This window comes from Vanessa tameamea, chromosome 5, assembly GCF_037043105.1.
Source record: "Vanessa tameamea isolate UH-Manoa-2023 chromosome 5, ilVanTame1 primary haplotype, whole genome shotgun sequence".
Taxonomy (NCBI): domain Eukaryota; kingdom Metazoa; phylum Arthropoda; class Insecta; order Lepidoptera; family Nymphalidae; genus Vanessa; species Vanessa tameamea.
This window is the reverse complement of record NC_087313.1, coordinates 14,168,494-14,185,980: the sequence shown is the minus strand read 5'-3', so window position 1 is coordinate 14,185,980 and position 17,487 is coordinate 14,168,494. Positions and strand designations below refer to the sequence as shown.

The following is a 17,487-nucleotide window of genomic DNA, read 5'->3' as shown; positions in this document are numbered from 1 at the left end:
CCACAGTGTACAATTTTATATTAAACAACTAATCAACAATTAGTGATCACTTCTCACGTATAATGAATGCAGAGCCAGACAGGAGCTGCGTTAGTAGTTCCATGCGGTCATAAGTGATAATTAACAACATTAAATACAAAATAAACAGGACTCCATCAAAGCGCGGTTGTCGATTCCCGTAACGAATGTTTATCAGTTTCAATAGACAGACATTACTATGACGTAGTAGGGAATTACGTCGCTCGTCCACTGGACTCGCAGCGTAGCTCTACTCTGCCTGTCTTTGTGATACTAATACCTTTTTTTACATTAGTAAGTCTTGTTTAAATGTCCATTTAATACTCGACGTTATAAAGTTACTTGGTTTTAGAATACGACGGGTTTTGTGGATTTTTTTTTGCAATAATATATTGTTCTCGTTCTCGGCCGCGCTGTGCGGTCGGTGTGTGTATGTAGGTTCTCGTGCCCGCGCGTGTGTGCGTGTGACGTTTTTCCCTTGAACCTCAGGACCGGATTCCGCGCCGGTTACGAACCCGCTTCAGGAAACACGACGCAACGCGCCTTATGAAAAACAAAATATTTTCCACTCCATTGCATTCTATTGTAGGAGTGATGCGCCGCGGCGCCGCTGGCTGGCGACGCGGGTGACGCTGACTCGTCGCCCCCCTGGTCCGGATGTGGGCCGGTTTGAGTAATCGTTTATACATTTTAAAGTAAAAGTGGATTTACGTAATGAAGTGACAGTGGCATATGTAGTAGCATTACGGTATAAAATGTAAACATGTTCGGTTGGGTTCCGTATGTCGGCGTGTCGGTATGTCGGTATGCGCTAACCGAGACGCCGACGGACAGAAGAATGATGTTGATCGAGTACAGCCCCTACCTAGAATTGATACCGCTAGCTGCGTTTAAGGTACTTAGATACCTGCGGTGTGTACTTAGATACCTCTTATGGTCTTTAACGCTGTTTTCAACTAATACGACATACATGTACAAATATACACGCTAACTTTACACCTAGTATATCATGAGATGCCATATTTATTTCCTTAAGATCAAAGCGTGAACGTGAAGCCTCCTCAAACGAACAATATAAACCAACAGTAATAATTCATTATTCAAGTCGGACGGTTTATTAATAAGATTAATTTTCGTTTAAACTTTACCAACCTAACTACATTTTATAGCTCCCAGTATAATTAGACTAACGGACTAAAGGACTAAAGGTCGGACTTTCACATTTTCTCAAATGAGGAATTATGAATTGAATGTAGTACCCTTGACCATTCCAGGCGGGTGAAGCGGGCATCGTGGTGCTGCGGCCCGAGGCGCTGGCCGCCGACTCGGAGTCCGAAGAGGAGGACGCGCGGCCGCCGTCGCCCTGCAGCGTGCGGTTCGTCAACGACAACGTGCTCATCAACGGACGGTCCTCCATGGCCGCGAAGATCTGCAGGGACAGAGCTGCTAAGGTGATCCCTCGCTCTTAGCTCATCAGCGATTTGGCGACTTTCAAACCTGCTGTTATATATTTGTAATCGCATATAGCAAATGTGTTACGTATTATGCCTAACGACTAGTAGTACTCGACTTACTACTAGACACGTACAAATATCATGTAGGGTCCAGTCGCGGTTGATAACAAATCAAAGTATGTGTTACTATAGAAAAATCTGTAATCCTTTGAATGAAAAAAACATAACTACGCGAAGTCTTCGTAATGCGCTGAAAAACTTACAATTAAAATAATAGACCTCGTAACTGTTACTTCAAATGTTTTAATTATAACTATTACATAAAGATTAAGTACTAAGATAGCGATACTTTGCTCTTGACCCTTCGGAGCAGGCGGTTCACCGAACAACGTGGGAACAGAGGTCGGCAGTGATGAAACCGCTGCTATAAAGATTGCCGTCCAATGCATATGCGATGTATGTCATCTGCATCGCATTCGATTCCAAAGAAAGTAAAAAAAGAGTAATAAAAATTAAAGTCCATTCAACGAAAGGAAATCAAAAAAGTCATGAATATGAAAACTCATACAAATATACAATTCTTAAAAATAACATAGAACTCAGGGGACAGACGGACAGAGGACGAAGGTGAAGATTTGTTTACAAGTATATAAGTTTCTGAACCCTTCTCTTATGACCCTTTATTGCTGTAATAGTTTTATAGCCAGTAACGCTTCATCAGGTAGATGATGATATCGAGTGTACAGTGTACGGAGTGTAAGCGTCCACGTGTCGGCACCGACCCGCGACCGACACACTCGCCGACCAGACCGACCCGACACAATGGACGCGTGAGAACAGGGCTCGTGATAGAATAGTGTTACTGCAGTACCATTCCCGTTGATAACATAGTCAAAAACAGGGCTACAACACAATGAAACAGTCTGCTGATGTTCTATGCTGATTTTTTTATTGAGTAATGTAAAGAAAGCCGGAGGTCGTCAACGTACCTTTAAATTATACGTTGACTATTTTAAAAGAATGGCATTATCGTTTCAGTTGAAGCTACAATTTGACGATTCTTTGACGCGCACCTTCGAGTACCCGTCGGAGACGTCGCTGTGCGAGGACAGTCCTTCGCCCACCGCTCTCACCAACGCCAACAACAACACGCCAACCCCCACCGACATCAACGCCAACGCCAACGCCAACGCCAACGCCACCGCCAACCACAACGGCGACGCCGTGCAGCAGATCGCGCAGCCCGCGCACCTCGCGCCGCTCAGCGCCAACACACATATCGGTGAGTACAGAGCGTCTCGAGCTCGCGACGACGTCTCATGCCAGGTCAAAACAGACATTCTTAGTAATCAATAACGAGCAGAACATTAGAAAGGAGGCTTTAATCCGAAGTCTGATAAATACAGACAAGCTCACGTCAACAGGTCACATAGTGATATGGTACTGGAGTCAATTCTGTCATACAAAGTCTCTAAATAACGCGAGCGCGACTGCAATGCGGAGACGATTCTCTGTTGTTGTTTTGATTGGTTTTTTTCTTATCTCAAACTTTGCGGCAAACTTGATGCTGAAGCTGTTGCGAGTTCGAAATATTCGGCCCTTTAACCGAAACTACTTCGTCTAAAATTTCCTCAGGTCCAAACTCGTCCGGTGTTTTACAGTAATCCATTTCGAGTTTTGCTAGCGTACGTCGGAAACTATTTTATAATTATGTTTAATTAAAAACATACCCAGCGTCACCCATTACTGAACAGGAATAATTCGAAGCGATACAACGGACCCGATACTATATACACTATAACACGAACACTAAACGTGTCTGATAACTCGGGGTTCGGCTAATTGTTTCGACGTAATAATGAATAAACAAACGTGACGCCGCGCAGACGCGGCGGCCGGCGGTTATCTCTTACGCGAGTCTCGTTATTACGTATACGATGTATTTCACATTATACTACAGACAGGGATAACCTCGCACAACGACCGACTTGCAGACCTGCAAAAGGCAATATTAGTAACACTTGTTTTGATTTGAACATTTTATTTATTATGTATAATCTACCAGAAAAAATAAAACGAAAAAACATTTTAAAAGAGAATTAGTAAAGAAGTTAAATATCAATAAGTTAAAATTAACAATCTACAGTAAAAATATAATATATCCAGCTATATAATGTTATACGTCACACCGACTGACGTGAAGTCATAATTATAAATAAAGATATAAAATTGATTGACCTCGCTCACTACGGTAGACTATTATTAGTATGTAACAGCATTGATGCCTTATATATATATATATATATGTACCTAGAAGGAGCGAAAATTGAAGTGTGTCAAGATTATAAAATGATTTTTAATAATAAATAATACTAAAAAAGCCAATGAAATTACTGATATTGTATTAATAATCAGTTTAATTTAGCATCTAGAAAGGTAATCAATGTGCAAGCTTTTAGTTGTGTACAACATGTAATATGTTTATTTATTGTAAAGTTAAATATTGATTTATTCAATTTTACCAAAAATGTAATGCAGTAGATCGTCATGGTGTACAATTTATACACGCACTTGATTTCATATTTGATACGCGGTAATTGAGTAAGATAAAACTGAGCGGTCATGATTAGCAAAATTGGGAAAATTTGCTAAATCATCGCTAGAGTGGTTGATGTCACCACTGTACCTTATTCAGCTTGGTTGTGAGAAAAGAGAACGCTCTGATAACAGAGACCGATCTCTTTCACGTAAAAAATACTAAACGGATTTGGATAAAATTTTGCACACAGATAGAATATGTACTAAAATTACATATTGGATACTTTTTATGCCGGGAAAATATAAAATATTCGGGAACGCGGGTGAAACCGCAGGACGGAAGTAGTAAATAAAATAAATAGTAATTATGGTAAAATTTATTCATTTAAACAAATCTTATTTATTTTATTAAAAACTAGTATATCCGCCATTCGTATCAATCACAGCTTGTAGTCGCTGTCGCAGTGATCCAACAAGGCGAGAGCATATGTCGGTTCCTCTGAAGCCCTCCCAAACACTTCGGCAATGTTCTACGGCAGCCGCTTTGGTTCTATCGTTATTATTTATCCACCGCTGCACCATCAAACCCCATAGATTTTCGATAGGATATATCCGCCGCTATTGCAGGCCAAGGAATCACCACCATTTCCCGGTGCTTATGGAACCACTCATCACAAGTCACGTCATTACATTAACCGTCACTTAAAATAACGGCCAAATAATATTACAAGCGTTTTTATTCTAAGATTGCAAGAAAATATATGACCTTGACAGACTTTGACAATTCAGTAGAAGATATCACATCTAATTTAAATCTTGTAATGACTAATTAGGCCATAAAAAAGTTTTTATGTTGATATGACACTAGACGAAGTCCAAAGATGTTACACTATTTTGAACCCAGTTATCATACTATGTTAGTTTAATTTTATATGCAGTTGTCTGTTCAGTGCTTTAGATTCATAAGGTACTAAGAGATTACGACTTGATAGAGGAATGAATTTGAAAACTGACGAAGGTTTTCTTACTCTGACTGTACATTAAAATTGACTTCAATGTCAAGTATATTTATCGGTGCACGTCTGGGAGTGAAACATGGGAAGCGTTTCATTTTGAAACGTTTCATGTAGATACGTTACGTGCGATGGGAATAATTTAAATATTATAGTTTCAGACGTAATTTTTTCCACAAAAATATTGTCTTGTACAAATATTTCAAAGTGCGCTCGTTCTCCCCAGTGTCGGCGTCGCTGTCGCGCTACACGCCCAGCAAGACGAGCGCCGACGCCTTCCAGCTCGGCCTCGCGCGCCGCCCCGACGCGCACGGTAACCCGCCATCGCCCACTCTCGTTTCACAGCTGACGACCAAGGGGCGCAGTCGACACGGAGAGCTCTCCGATGGCGCCCGATGGCGAGTGGTCACCGGCGTCGTCACATAGACGTCGGCTCTGCGAGAGGTCTCAACCATCCCCCACGTCGCCACCGACCTCGGGAACCGAGACGTCGCGACAATATAATAAAACGCCGGCAGAATATAATAAAAAAACAAACAAACGTGTAGACGCAGAGCGAGCCGCGGCCGAGGGGGAGGGCGGCGCGGGCGCGGAGGCGGCGGCGGCGGCGGCGGCGGCGGCGGAGGCGGAGGCGGAGGCGGAGGCGGGCGACGCGCGGCCGTGCGCCGCCGAGAGCGCGCGCTCGTGGAGCGAGGCGCGCACGCACGCCACCGACCTGCTGTTCTGAGGCGGCGGCGGACGCGCGCCACCCGCGGGGCAGACACTTGTTTGAGGTCCATGTGCGGCGTGCGGCAATATCGATATCTTGTTGCGGTGAAAGCTTTATACGACATTATAAAAATTGTAATCGATCGGACGACACGCGTCCGAAAAGTCCGCGTGTTTTTATGAACATTCCTTATTTATATTTATAGAAAAGAGACATATTTTGGAGGACGGATATCATATCGAATCAAAGGCGTGAGGTCCGCTGCAGTCTTCCACGCGATCGAAGCCCCGCCCCGAGAGGACAATATTTTTGTAATCGTATTGAATAAACAATTCTTTTAATCGTAGAATCGACTCGTGTCCTTGCGGTGTAGCGGCGATGAAATTGACAATTACATTTATAATGCCAAAATGATGTTAGCCAATTATTACGGTGGACGTAAGTTAAGCTCTGCTCAAGAAATCAGTATAATGTAGGAACACCGAGTCATATCTAATTAATGTACTTAAAATACACGAGTTAATTGATAACGAAGCTCGACTGACTAGCTTGTAATTACAAATTACATTTCGACATCTTTTCGAGCATTTTATACACTAATCTAAGGTGAATACTTGTAACTATATTTTATACTTATTGGATGTAATCGTATCGTATAAGAGGTCATTCCTTTGAATTCATTCCTAAATTTTTTACATGAGATTTTTGCCAGTTTTTACATGTTTACAATAATAATATAATGTAATGCAAATATGCAGTGATACGTAAGATTCCGTAGCGTGTGTGTGACCGGACGCGACGCATTCGGCGGATGCGTTTAGCCTCATATGTAATCTTTGTGCCGAGGTACAAAGGTAGTGTCGTACTTTCGTCCGTGTCTATTATTCGCATTCATCGCTGGGTTTCTACATTCGTACCGCACGGAGTCCGACGGCGGCCCGAGGACGGCGAGGCTCTCGAGCATTTATCTTAGTTTATTTAGCGTAGCCTAGTTATTAGAGTAGCTGATTCGTTCAGACACGCTTTAAGAGTGTCATATTATTCGTTCGTATGTTCCGCTGCGCCGTGCACGCAGCGTTATCGTGTTGAATGTTAACGTTTGGCTGATCGAAACCATGGTGCAATTATTGTTACGAAGTTTTCTAACGATTCATATTTAGTTTACTCGGTGTTTAGCGCTGTGTGTACGGATGCATCGCAGGCCGCCCGGCCGACACTTGCCAATGCCTAGTTGTATTTTATGCGTATTATGACATTTACGTTAGATCTATATAGAGGTGATCATGAGGTAGCGCAACCTGTCTAGAGTCGCATCGGGCAGTAGTGCGGAGCCGGGGAGGCGACACACTAAAATACTCAAGCGACTCTCGCCTACTCGTCCCCGACTGCCCGACGAAACCGACGGCACCGACGACACCGATGACACCTGACAAAGTTTTAAGCATTATTTTGTACTCTAGCGATGCGTAAATTGCGATGTCCGCGTCGTTCGGGTGCAAAGGCTACGGAGTATGGACTCTCGGCGTCGTGGAAATGTATTCTAGTGAAGCGACGGCGAAGAGTTCGCGCGGAGCTTAGTCATTGCGCTGCGTGCTCATTAATTATTGATTATTATCTTTATGTACTGATGCTGAAACGGCAATAAAAATGTACACAAATAAAAATTTCGTTTTCTTTCTCCTCTTCCAAAAACCATTCCTATCCATTCCATTTCAATAATAAGGTAACCCCTTGTTTTGTGAACGCACCTCGCGCAAAAACCACTGCATACATTTATTTTTTTTTTTTATTTAAAATCTGTACCATTATATTCAGCGAGATTCAGATTTTTGTAGCTAAACATTATCTAATAGTAATGTTCGACTTGGCTCATAAAAACACTTTTGAATCGTCATGTTACAGTGTTGAATTACATAGAAAATAATTATTATATTACAAAATTAGTACTGGTACTAAATATACTACGGAGTGTCTTACAACGTTCACAGTTTTTCAGTCGGAGTAAGGAGTACTGCTGTATTGCTTAAAATCGTTACGAAAATATGCCCTTATTTCTCGTAAAAAGTAAAGATTTTTTTTTTTGGGTTATCCCTAAGAGGTAGACATATACCATCGTGGACTTTTTTGAAGACCTTTTTAAGGTGTACGATACTGTAGTACATTTATTTTGATCTATCTCGTAGGGTTCAGCCAGCGTTTGCAATGTAAGCACAAAAAAATGTGTTTATTTACATCACTTATGAAACCTCTAAAATAATCAGTGTTTCTCTACTATATTGTGCATGTATTACATACATACATATATATAAACCTTCCTCTTGAATCAACCTATCAATAAATAATCTATTAAAAAAAACCGCATCAAAATCCGTTGTGTAATTAAAGATATAATTAAAAATCTTAGCATACATAGGTACAGACAGCGGTAAGCGACTTTGTTTTATACTTTGTAATGATAATTCAACGTATGACGTAGCCATAGCAACGCGTTGATAGCCAAATTTATTGTATACCCAAGGTCATCAAATGATTAAGATCATCGGTGCAAGTACAACACAAGTTGCCAGCTTGGCGCTTCGGTTCCGCACGGGTAGAATGCATAAAATATTTACATCGCAATACGTCAAAGTCAATTCCACTTATACTCTACTAATTCTTAAACCTTCGTCGCGCACTACTCCTTCCATTGGTGAAAACCGTATAAAAATAATTTGGTAGTTTTGCGCACAGACAGACAGATAGACGAGGCGGGAAAACGTCTCATTATTTATACCAATACATTTAATGTGCTGCCTATTCTAGTCATATATAAAATCAAACATTATATACATTAATATCGCTCCAGAAATCATATCTACAGCTGCAACCCGAAGGTTTTTTTTCGAAAGGAGTACTCTAAACATACATAATTAAATACTTCTATACATTTTATCAAATCAGTAGTTAATTTTATCCACCTTAAACAAGTATGTAGGTATTCATTTTTCTTATCTATTGAATGTTGATTAAGACTTCAATAGATTATTGTTCGAGAACTATACAATATTTATTTAGGATACACTTTAAGCAAATTTTATCTTGTGTGCTTCCAGGGGTCTTAAATTAACATAATATTTTAATATTACATTAATTTAAGACTTCTTTGAATACCACATTGCTGTGTATTTCACCCCTTAGGGTTGAATATCCAGAAACGATTAAATACATATCTGCTCATTTTTAATCAGTATCCCAAAAATAAAGTTTCATGTTTCTAACATAAAAAATAACGTACTTCCATACAAACTTTCAACCCCTTAGGGATAGAATTTCCAAAATTCCTTCGTTGGTGGGTGTCTTCTCAATAAAACGATCCTAGCCAACAAATTGCATGGCCCTAAATGTAATAATATGTCTTATACACTAAACTAAACACTAAACAATAATTAATACATCATAAATTTTTTGCCTCTTATCAAATACGTATTAAAATAAAAGTTTAAAATGTTGTTTTAAAATTGTTTAAAAATGTTTTTAAATGTTGTTTTGTTCATTTTTATTTACACTAATTGCGAGATATAATAATATCTAGGATAATGTATTGACAGCACAAAAAGCGTGTGACGAATTAAACTCAAGTATTTCAGTAGATCTGGTTCGACAATACTGAATACTGAAATAAAAGCTCGTACTTCTAGTTTGTTGTTGTAACTGTATGTATATATTTTTATTTTTTAATAAATAAATATATGTATATAAACAGTATAAATTATTAATAAATAAGGTTTGTTACATAACTACCCCTTCCAATTTATCCTCATTTTTTGGCGCTTGCGCGATAAATGTAGGTCACCTTTTGAACATGCGCGGTAGGATCATTAGTAAATCGCTTCTAAAGGTACAGTTTCAAGTAAAAGTTTTAATTAAAAGACAAATATTATTTTAGTAATAGGTTTATAATAAATAAAAAATAGTTAATTTTATTTAAAAGGTTCATAATCTACTTAAGTTAAAATAACACCTTTTGCGTATCAGAAATTTATAAAAACCCAATAATATTTCTAAGCTGTGTGTCGTTTTAGGGAAAACGTATCTTAAGTGTCTATGGAGACTCTATCAGCTGAGTGAGAAAATCCAAAGAGTTTATATTCTGTATATTTATACATTTGATTTGAATTGTTTTCGTAAAACGTTTGAGACGTTTCGGAAGTGGTTTCTCATTGTATATAGAAATTCTGAACGAAAATTGTCGTTTCGAAATACTTCATAGTGAAGTGTGACGTGCGATGTGAACAATTCAAACTGTCGCTGTGAAAATTGTGTGGTTTTCTAAAATGTAAATTGGTGAAGGTCATCGTTCAGACGTCCCTGCCAAAGCGAATTGCGTTTTTTTCCACGTCGTGGACACGGAGTGTCTAGTGCTTCAGTATTACCGAGAACGTCGCGAACGCTGCGTTTCTAGATTTACGTAACAAATAACTTAGTCAGATTATTTTATAAGGTTAAATCAATTTTCATCTAATCGCCGTTTAGAAATCCAGCATAATGATTTCAGCGATATGTTCGAGGACCGCTCTTAGAGCGCGATCCATGGAACGCTGCGTTTCCAGCGTTGTTGAACTTCCGAAGTTACAAGATTTCGAGGTACAAAACGAACCTGTACTGGGATACCGAGCCGGAAGTCGCGAACGAGCCGAATTAGTTACCGAATTGCAACGTACTGCCGATGTAACTGAGGAAGTGCCTATCGTAATTGGTGACGAGTATATAAAAGATGGCGAACCGCGGTATCAAGTCATGCCACACGACCATGGACGCAAGCTGGCCAAATATTATTACGCCAGTGACAAAATGATTCAAAAGGCAATTCAGGTATCCAGCGATGCGCAAAAGCGGTGGGATCGTACTCCGTTAGAGAAACGCCTGCGAATCTGGCAAGTTGCTGCAGAGATGATGGCTGGAGAGCATCGTCAGCGTCTGAATGCCGCCACCATGCTGGGCCAGTCAAAATCTGTTGTTCAAGCTGAAATAGATTCAGCTGCTGAACTTATTGATTTCTTTCGCTTCAACATTTTCTTTTTAAAAGAAAACGCTAAATATCAACCTATCTCTGAGAGCCCCTCCGTCACAAGAAATTCACTCAGGTTCAGGGGTCTCGATGGATTTGTAGCTGCAATCAGTCCTTTTAATTTCACCGCTATAGGAGGTAACCTAGCTTACACCCCTGCTCTCATGGGTAATGCAGTAATTTGGAAACCGTCAGACACTGCACTCCTATCTAACTGGCGCATCTTTAACATCATGCGAGAGGCTGGTCTACCAGCTGGAGTTGTTAACTTTGTTCCAGCCGATGGCCCTACATTTGGCCGTAACATTACCTCATCACCTCAGCTTGCCGGTGTTAACTTTACAGGATCTGTACCCACTTTTAATTGGTTATGGAATGAGGTTGGTAAAAATTTGCAAAACTATAAAAACTATCCCAGACTCATTGGAGAGTGCGGAGGCAAAAACTACCACTTTATTCATCCAACTGCAGATGTACAGTCAGTTGTAACTTCAACAATACGATCAGCATTTGAATATTGTGGTCAGAAGTGCTCGGCTTGTTCAAGAATGTATCTGCCCAGGTCTCTAGCTGACCCCATTAAGCAAGGACTTCTGGAAGAGCGTGCAAAATTAAAAATTGGCAACCCAACAGATTTCAAAATCTTTGCTGGTGCAGTTATTGATGACAAAGCTTTTGCAAGAATTACGGGGTACATTAAAAATGCTAAAAACAATCCTAAGAATACAATTCTAGGAGGTGGTGAATTTGATGATCGCAAGGGCTACTTTGTTCAACCAACTATCATTGAAACCGTGGATCCGCTTGACAAACTTATGGTAGAGGAAATCTTCGGTCCTGTCTTAACTATCTATGTTTATGAAGATAAAGATCTCTCCAAGGCTCTGGCACTTGTTGGCTCTTCCACTAAATTTGCTTTAACTGGTGCAGTGTTTGCTTCAGACAAAAAGTTCTTACAAACTGCTCTGGAAGAGCTTAAGATGACCGCTGGAAACTTCTACATAAATGACAAGTCAACAGGTTCTGTGGTCGGACAGCAACCATTTGGTGGAGGTCGCATGTCTGGCACTAATGACAAAGCTGGCGGGCCCAACTATGTCATGCGCTGGACCACACCACAGTCTATTAAGGAGACTTTTGTTCCCCTTCGTGACATTGACTATCCTTACATGAGAGATTAAAAAGAGAAGAGTTAGCAATTTGACCTCATAAATAAAAATCCTAAATCAAATTATCAGTACAATAATTATTAGTTAGTATTATGCTATTGTAGAGTGGAAGTTAACCTTCTGACGTAGGATTTATGTTTAATTACTAGAAAAATATCATCAACTAAATAATATTATCTGTTTAATATTAATATGTTATGATATTCTAGAAACAGTATTTCAAACAAATTGAATGTTGTATGTCATTCATATCATTACGAAAATGTATGAAATTCCTGTTATTGAAACAAGGTTGAGATTGTATAATTATAAGAATCAAATGTTTGAAATTTAGATAATAATTATAGTAATGTACCTTGTCTTTATTGTTTGTTTCCCAGATAGTTGCAGTTTTTGTTGTATATTTGCTTGAAATATAATTTTATTTATGTTATTAAAATTAGTAAAGCTGGAACCTCGCGTACATTCGGCCCACTACTGGCTCTTATCTATACTCTATACTATTTGCTCTTGCTTATCACTACAATGTGTCTCCCATTATATAAACTATTTATCTGATATCTGACGCACGTGTCTGCTTTCTTATATGATCTGCTGCATTTATGCTTTTTTAGTAATCAATAAAGTGTATAACTTTTAAATAATTTTTACAAATTAATGTTTACATTGTAAATGTGTTTAAATTTTGTTACTCTTCGAAACTATTTATTATATTGCATAAAAATTATCATTAAAGGACCTAGAGATGTTTGATTTAACGTATTTAATTTAAAACTAAAATGTCGATGTTGTTATTTATTGTGTTAATTATAAGTCAATAAATTTATTAGTGCTCATTAAAACACTTTTTATTTATAATTTAAAAAAACTTTTTTGGTTTAATTCTAATTAAAAAAGGTCAATACTTTGTTTTTAAATGGTAAATCATTTTTATTTCTAAAATAATTTCAATTGAAAATAACATTAACTTGTTTCAAATCAAATCAAATCAATTTTATTCAAGTAAACTTCACAACGAAGCGTTTTTGAATCGTCAATATTAAAAAACTACCACCGTTTCGGAAAGCAGCCTCCAGCGAGAAGAAACGGCAAGAAACTCGCATAGTTGCTCTTTTCAAATAAACAGATTTACAATGCTGTTTTTTTTAACAATAATTAGTGTACTGTGATGGAATCCGAGCCTAAATCCAGGCGTTTTTTTCTAAAAAGTACTCATTTAATGAATACATACACATTCAGAAGACTTATTTATTAATTTAGTCTTAATAAACTTTTTAAATTTCATAAATGGTATATTGGTTACATTTCCCGGTATCTTATTATTAATTCTTTTAATTCCCGGTATCTTAGTTTCAAATGATTGGCTTTAAGATTGAATGTTTACGCTCATATCACCTTATCTATATACAAGAATATGTCAATAAAATTTAACTCCTCTGTCACAGTCTAAATTATAGATGGCATGAATAATAAAGGCTCTAAATTATTTGCGCGCTAGGAATGATATGATGAGAGCATCAGAGCAAATCAGCAAAGTATTAAAAAAAAATACGATTCAATGATTAATCCGAGCTCCGTTATTCCCATTAATGTGTGTAGAATCAATACTAGTCGATACTATTATTGTAGAGATGGAATTTGTTTTTTTTAATGTAAAGGGAATGTAATCTCTGGAAATAATAATCTAAATCAATTATTTTTCCTTTGGTAGAAAGCTACATTATGCCGGAGTGTTATTGAGTATAAAATATCTTTATGTCGTGTAATTTTCTTAATCAATAAATTGTATCCGTGCCAAAACGGGGCAAATCGCTAATAGTCAATAATCGTAGTGTTGCATATCGATAGTCCACTATCGATAGACTATTGATAGACTATTGATAGTTAAGGTGTAAGCGATACTATCGATAGCTTCCCATGAGCAATACTATTGATACTATCGATAGGATCGATAGTTTTGTGCTATCGATAGCCAGTAATTTCCGATAGTATTACTTTCTCAAGATAAGTAATTTATTAGGCCAACTATAGTGTATATTTAAATAAATTAAATTAAATTTACTACAATATTTGTTTTTAAAATTAAGACATTTTGTGCGGAATAATGAAAAATTTAAATGTGAAAAATGTTGTCAATATTTTTTGTGTTTGATTTATGAATAAACATTATAAATACTCATAACATTAAAAAAACTTTTAGGAGGACGGTGGCATTACAATGAAACTTTTTTGTAGTAATCTCGAGTGTAGCGATTAGAATACATTACGAATACATTACTTACATTAAAAAACTAATACTATAAAAAAATCACTGGCTATCGATAATCTAAAACCATCGATAGTCTAAAACTATCGATACTATCGATAGTAGCAATAGTATCGCTACTACCAATAGTATTTCTTACAGAGAGCTAGGGATACTATCGATAGTATCGATAGTATTGATCAATACGATACTATCGATAGTACTATCGATATCCTGAATAGTTTTCGAGGTCAACTATCGATAGACAAACTATCGATAGTTCTGCAACGCTTCAATAATGTGACAGCACTTTTGACGTATTATGCAAAAGACGCGTCGTTTAACACAATAATTATGTTGAACATTAGTGTTTAAAATTGCATACATGACGGTATAAGGTACACAAGCAAATCTGGATTTTCATGAGAATGCTTAATTTGTGTTTATAATTCATCTTGTGCTCGGCCGTGTAAAAAAATATCGAGGAGATACTGCACTATTACTCAACAAAATAATAAAAAAGAGTTCGTGTGAGATATAAAAACATTGAAATAAAATTCAAATATTATAATAAACAATCGTCGTAATATTTTATTATTTTAGAGACAAAGAGGGAATAGGAACGACCAGACAAAGAGGGAATGTAGCCAGTATTTATTATTTATATTTTCAGTAGGTTATAGATATTTTATTGTTTCTTTATTTTCTTAAGGGTTCATTAATTTATACGTAATGTTTCGCTGTTATACTCCAATTGATTAATTTTGCATCAATAACAATCGATATAGGGGCCGTGCAAAAATATAGAGAGAGCACTAAGTAATGCGAACTTTATTTACTTGAATAATTAATTGAAGCCATCACAATCGTACGTCATGATTAATGTTATAAAAGTTTAATTTTACTATTATTTGAAATACAAATAAAATTATATTTTATCCGTATAGTTGATTTATAACTCTATATATAATCAACAAAGCTGTAACACATAATCAAATAAATACGAATGATTACATAAATAAATGTTTAAATATTTAAGCACTTAATGTTATCAATTTTTATGTTAATATAAATATACTAAAAAAAAATACAATAAAAATTTATAGCCTGTGAAAATGACATTTAATTTGACATAACGCTTTTATTGATGCATTTTTCCTGCAAGTAGTATCGAAATGTGAAGTTCTTTCTAGAATGAAATGTTATTTTTCTTTTTAACAGAATTCACACCTTATATCTTTCACATAAGTAATAAGACGTATTAATTTTTACATCTAAATGGCTAACATATTCGGTTTGATTGTGTCGGGACGACTAGTAAGTAAAAATCACAATGTTTACAACTCAAATTATTTTATTTTGAATTTGATGCCTAAATCTCTCCCTCAATTTTTCGTTAGGTACAGACGGATTTCACGCCTGTGTCTGAAACGAGTCTTATTACAACTATCCTGGACGTAGACTCGATAAACCACGCGGTGGTATTTCTGACAGGGACGACGCCGCTGCCGGTCGGCACGGTCGCTGTGGTCTACTGGAGCTGGCCGGACCCTAACGCGCCTCCTAACTGGCAACCTTTAGGGCACATTTCCAACGCTAAACCCTCAGCTATATTTAAGATATCTAATTTGAAAAAACTACATGAACTCTCTAGTAAGAATAATATAACATATATATACAAATAACGATACAACATAAAAGTAAAGATTTCTCAAATTGACATTTCTCATTAGTAAATTTTTTTTTCTATTACAAATTATTTCAATAATAAAACTGATTTAACATTTACCGTCTTATAAGAATTGAGTTTTGTTTAGTTCAACTTAAACCCAAGTTTTTTTTATATATAAACACATGGGACTGAATGGATTGGTTGATTCAATATATTACTTTATAATTTTTAGGTGAAAACAAATTTATGAGTGCTTTTGGCCAACAACAAATCTGCAATAATGCCCAGATTGGAATTTCTATAGAACCAGAAACAAATGCTCAACTCCTTCCAAACTCAGAGGTACTGTTGAAATGAAAACATTTTAATTTTTTATATTTTGAATATGATGTACGTAAATATAAACAACCAAAACATTTTTTGTTTCAGGCACAACAGGCACATTCGTATGTCACATTTGCACAAAAAATGTTGGAACATTTAGTTAATTTTGTAGCATCATTCTCTGTAACTCAAGATCAAATGACACCAACTCCTGGTGTCTCTTACATACCTCTCAATACCTTGCACACCTGGTACCAAAACTTTGAAAGGCGGTTGCAGCAGAACCCTAACTTCTGGAAAAGTAATTAGTGTTGTTCTGACATGGACTTCTCTATTGTCAAAATCATCACCCTGCAATACAATTATATTAGGGATTTGGTGAGGTTCGCAATAAGTGTAATTACATTGTAAGCAATGATTGTTTTTAACCTCCATTGTATTTAGCTGCTTCAATATTTTCATTTAATAAGCTTTAATGTGTGCTTGAATTTAATATTATATGAAACAACACGTAGAGAAGCTATCGAGTTAAAATTATTATCCTGTGTTCAGTGAAAACTTCACTAATAAAATGTGTTAATGTATTGTTTGGTTTTACTATACAAATTATATGTATGATCAATGTCATGCAAAAAACAATATTTATTCAGTGTAATATTAATAATAAATCATACAAGACTGCTTTTAATTCATATTTTTGTATAATAAATTCTTAATTCAGTGCAAATGTTGTTTAAAATTTGAGGATTAATTAAGTAAAAACAGCTATGAGTTGTTGATATTAACATGTATTACACGAGTGAATAGTAACAAATGAGGTAATATATTTCTAGTGAACACAGTTCCAAGGCACTTTACTCTTGAAAGTTTCATTTTAATGACTATTGCTTATAAATATTCCACAAAGTACATAAAAACATTCCTTGTACAATTAAACATAAACAATAGTCACTATATTGAATTCATTGAGCTCCCAGCCCCAGTGTAGAGACAGAGAGGAGCACTTGCTGGAGCCACTACAGAGAATAGGAGACCGAAACACAATCGCCAAAACGCCGTTTCAATTGGCTTATAGTTATTAAAAAAGTGTTTGCATTGTATTAACATGAAACTAAAGTAAAATACGATAGATTCACAATAAAATTAAATTTGTGCTCATCACTCTACCTTCACAATGGGGTTAGACTTTACTCTCAGCATACACTAAATACTAACCTGATCACATAGTGTAAAGTCTAGATATCATGACACTCTCGGATGAAAAACTAAAAAGACTCAGAATAACTTTTACCCAATGT

General features: G+C 36.7%; 3 protein-coding genes across 5 annotated transcripts in view; all 3 read left to right on the top strand.

Moving 5' to 3' along the window:
- LOC113404452 (serine/arginine repetitive matrix protein 1) overlaps nucleotides 1-7,396 on the top strand; it is a 33,011-nt gene extending 25,615 nt beyond the window's left edge. For all 3 annotated transcript variants that reach the window (XM_064220830.1, XM_064220831.1, XM_064220829.1), the window contains 4 exons: nucleotides 1,293-1,469; nucleotides 2,511-2,754; nucleotides 5,250-5,336; nucleotides 5,572-7,396. In XM_064220830.1, coding sequence (XP_064076900.1) covers nucleotides 1,293-1,469; nucleotides 2,511-2,754; nucleotides 5,250-5,336; nucleotides 5,572-5,750 — 687 coding nt within the window. In that variant the 3' untranslated portion in view covers nucleotides 5,751-7,396. The remainder of the gene's footprint in view (nucleotides 1-1,292; nucleotides 1,470-2,510; nucleotides 2,755-5,249; nucleotides 5,337-5,571) is intronic.
- Nucleotides 7,397-9,746: 2,350 nt separating this feature from the next.
- On the top strand, nucleotides 9,747-12,790 carry LOC113404453 (delta-1-pyrroline-5-carboxylate dehydrogenase, mitochondrial). The gene has a single exon (XM_026645345.2). The coding sequence runs from the start codon at nucleotides 10,257-10,259 to the stop codon at nucleotides 11,958-11,960; it is 1,704 nt and encodes a 567-aa protein (XP_026501130.2). The 5' UTR covers nucleotides 9,747-10,256; the 3' UTR covers nucleotides 11,961-12,790.
- A 2,518-nt stretch (nucleotides 12,791-15,308) lies between these two features.
- LOC113404455 (protein OPI10 homolog) lies at nucleotides 15,309-16,771 on the top strand. Its single transcript, XM_026645348.2, has 4 exons — nucleotides 15,309-15,510; nucleotides 15,594-15,846; nucleotides 16,098-16,207; nucleotides 16,295-16,771. Exons 1-4 carry the CDS (start codon nucleotides 15,472-15,474, stop codon nucleotides 16,496-16,498), a joined length of 606 nt encoding a protein of 201 aa, XP_026501133.1. The 5' UTR covers nucleotides 15,309-15,471; the 3' UTR covers nucleotides 16,499-16,771.
- Nucleotides 16,772-17,487: the final 716 nt, after the last annotated feature.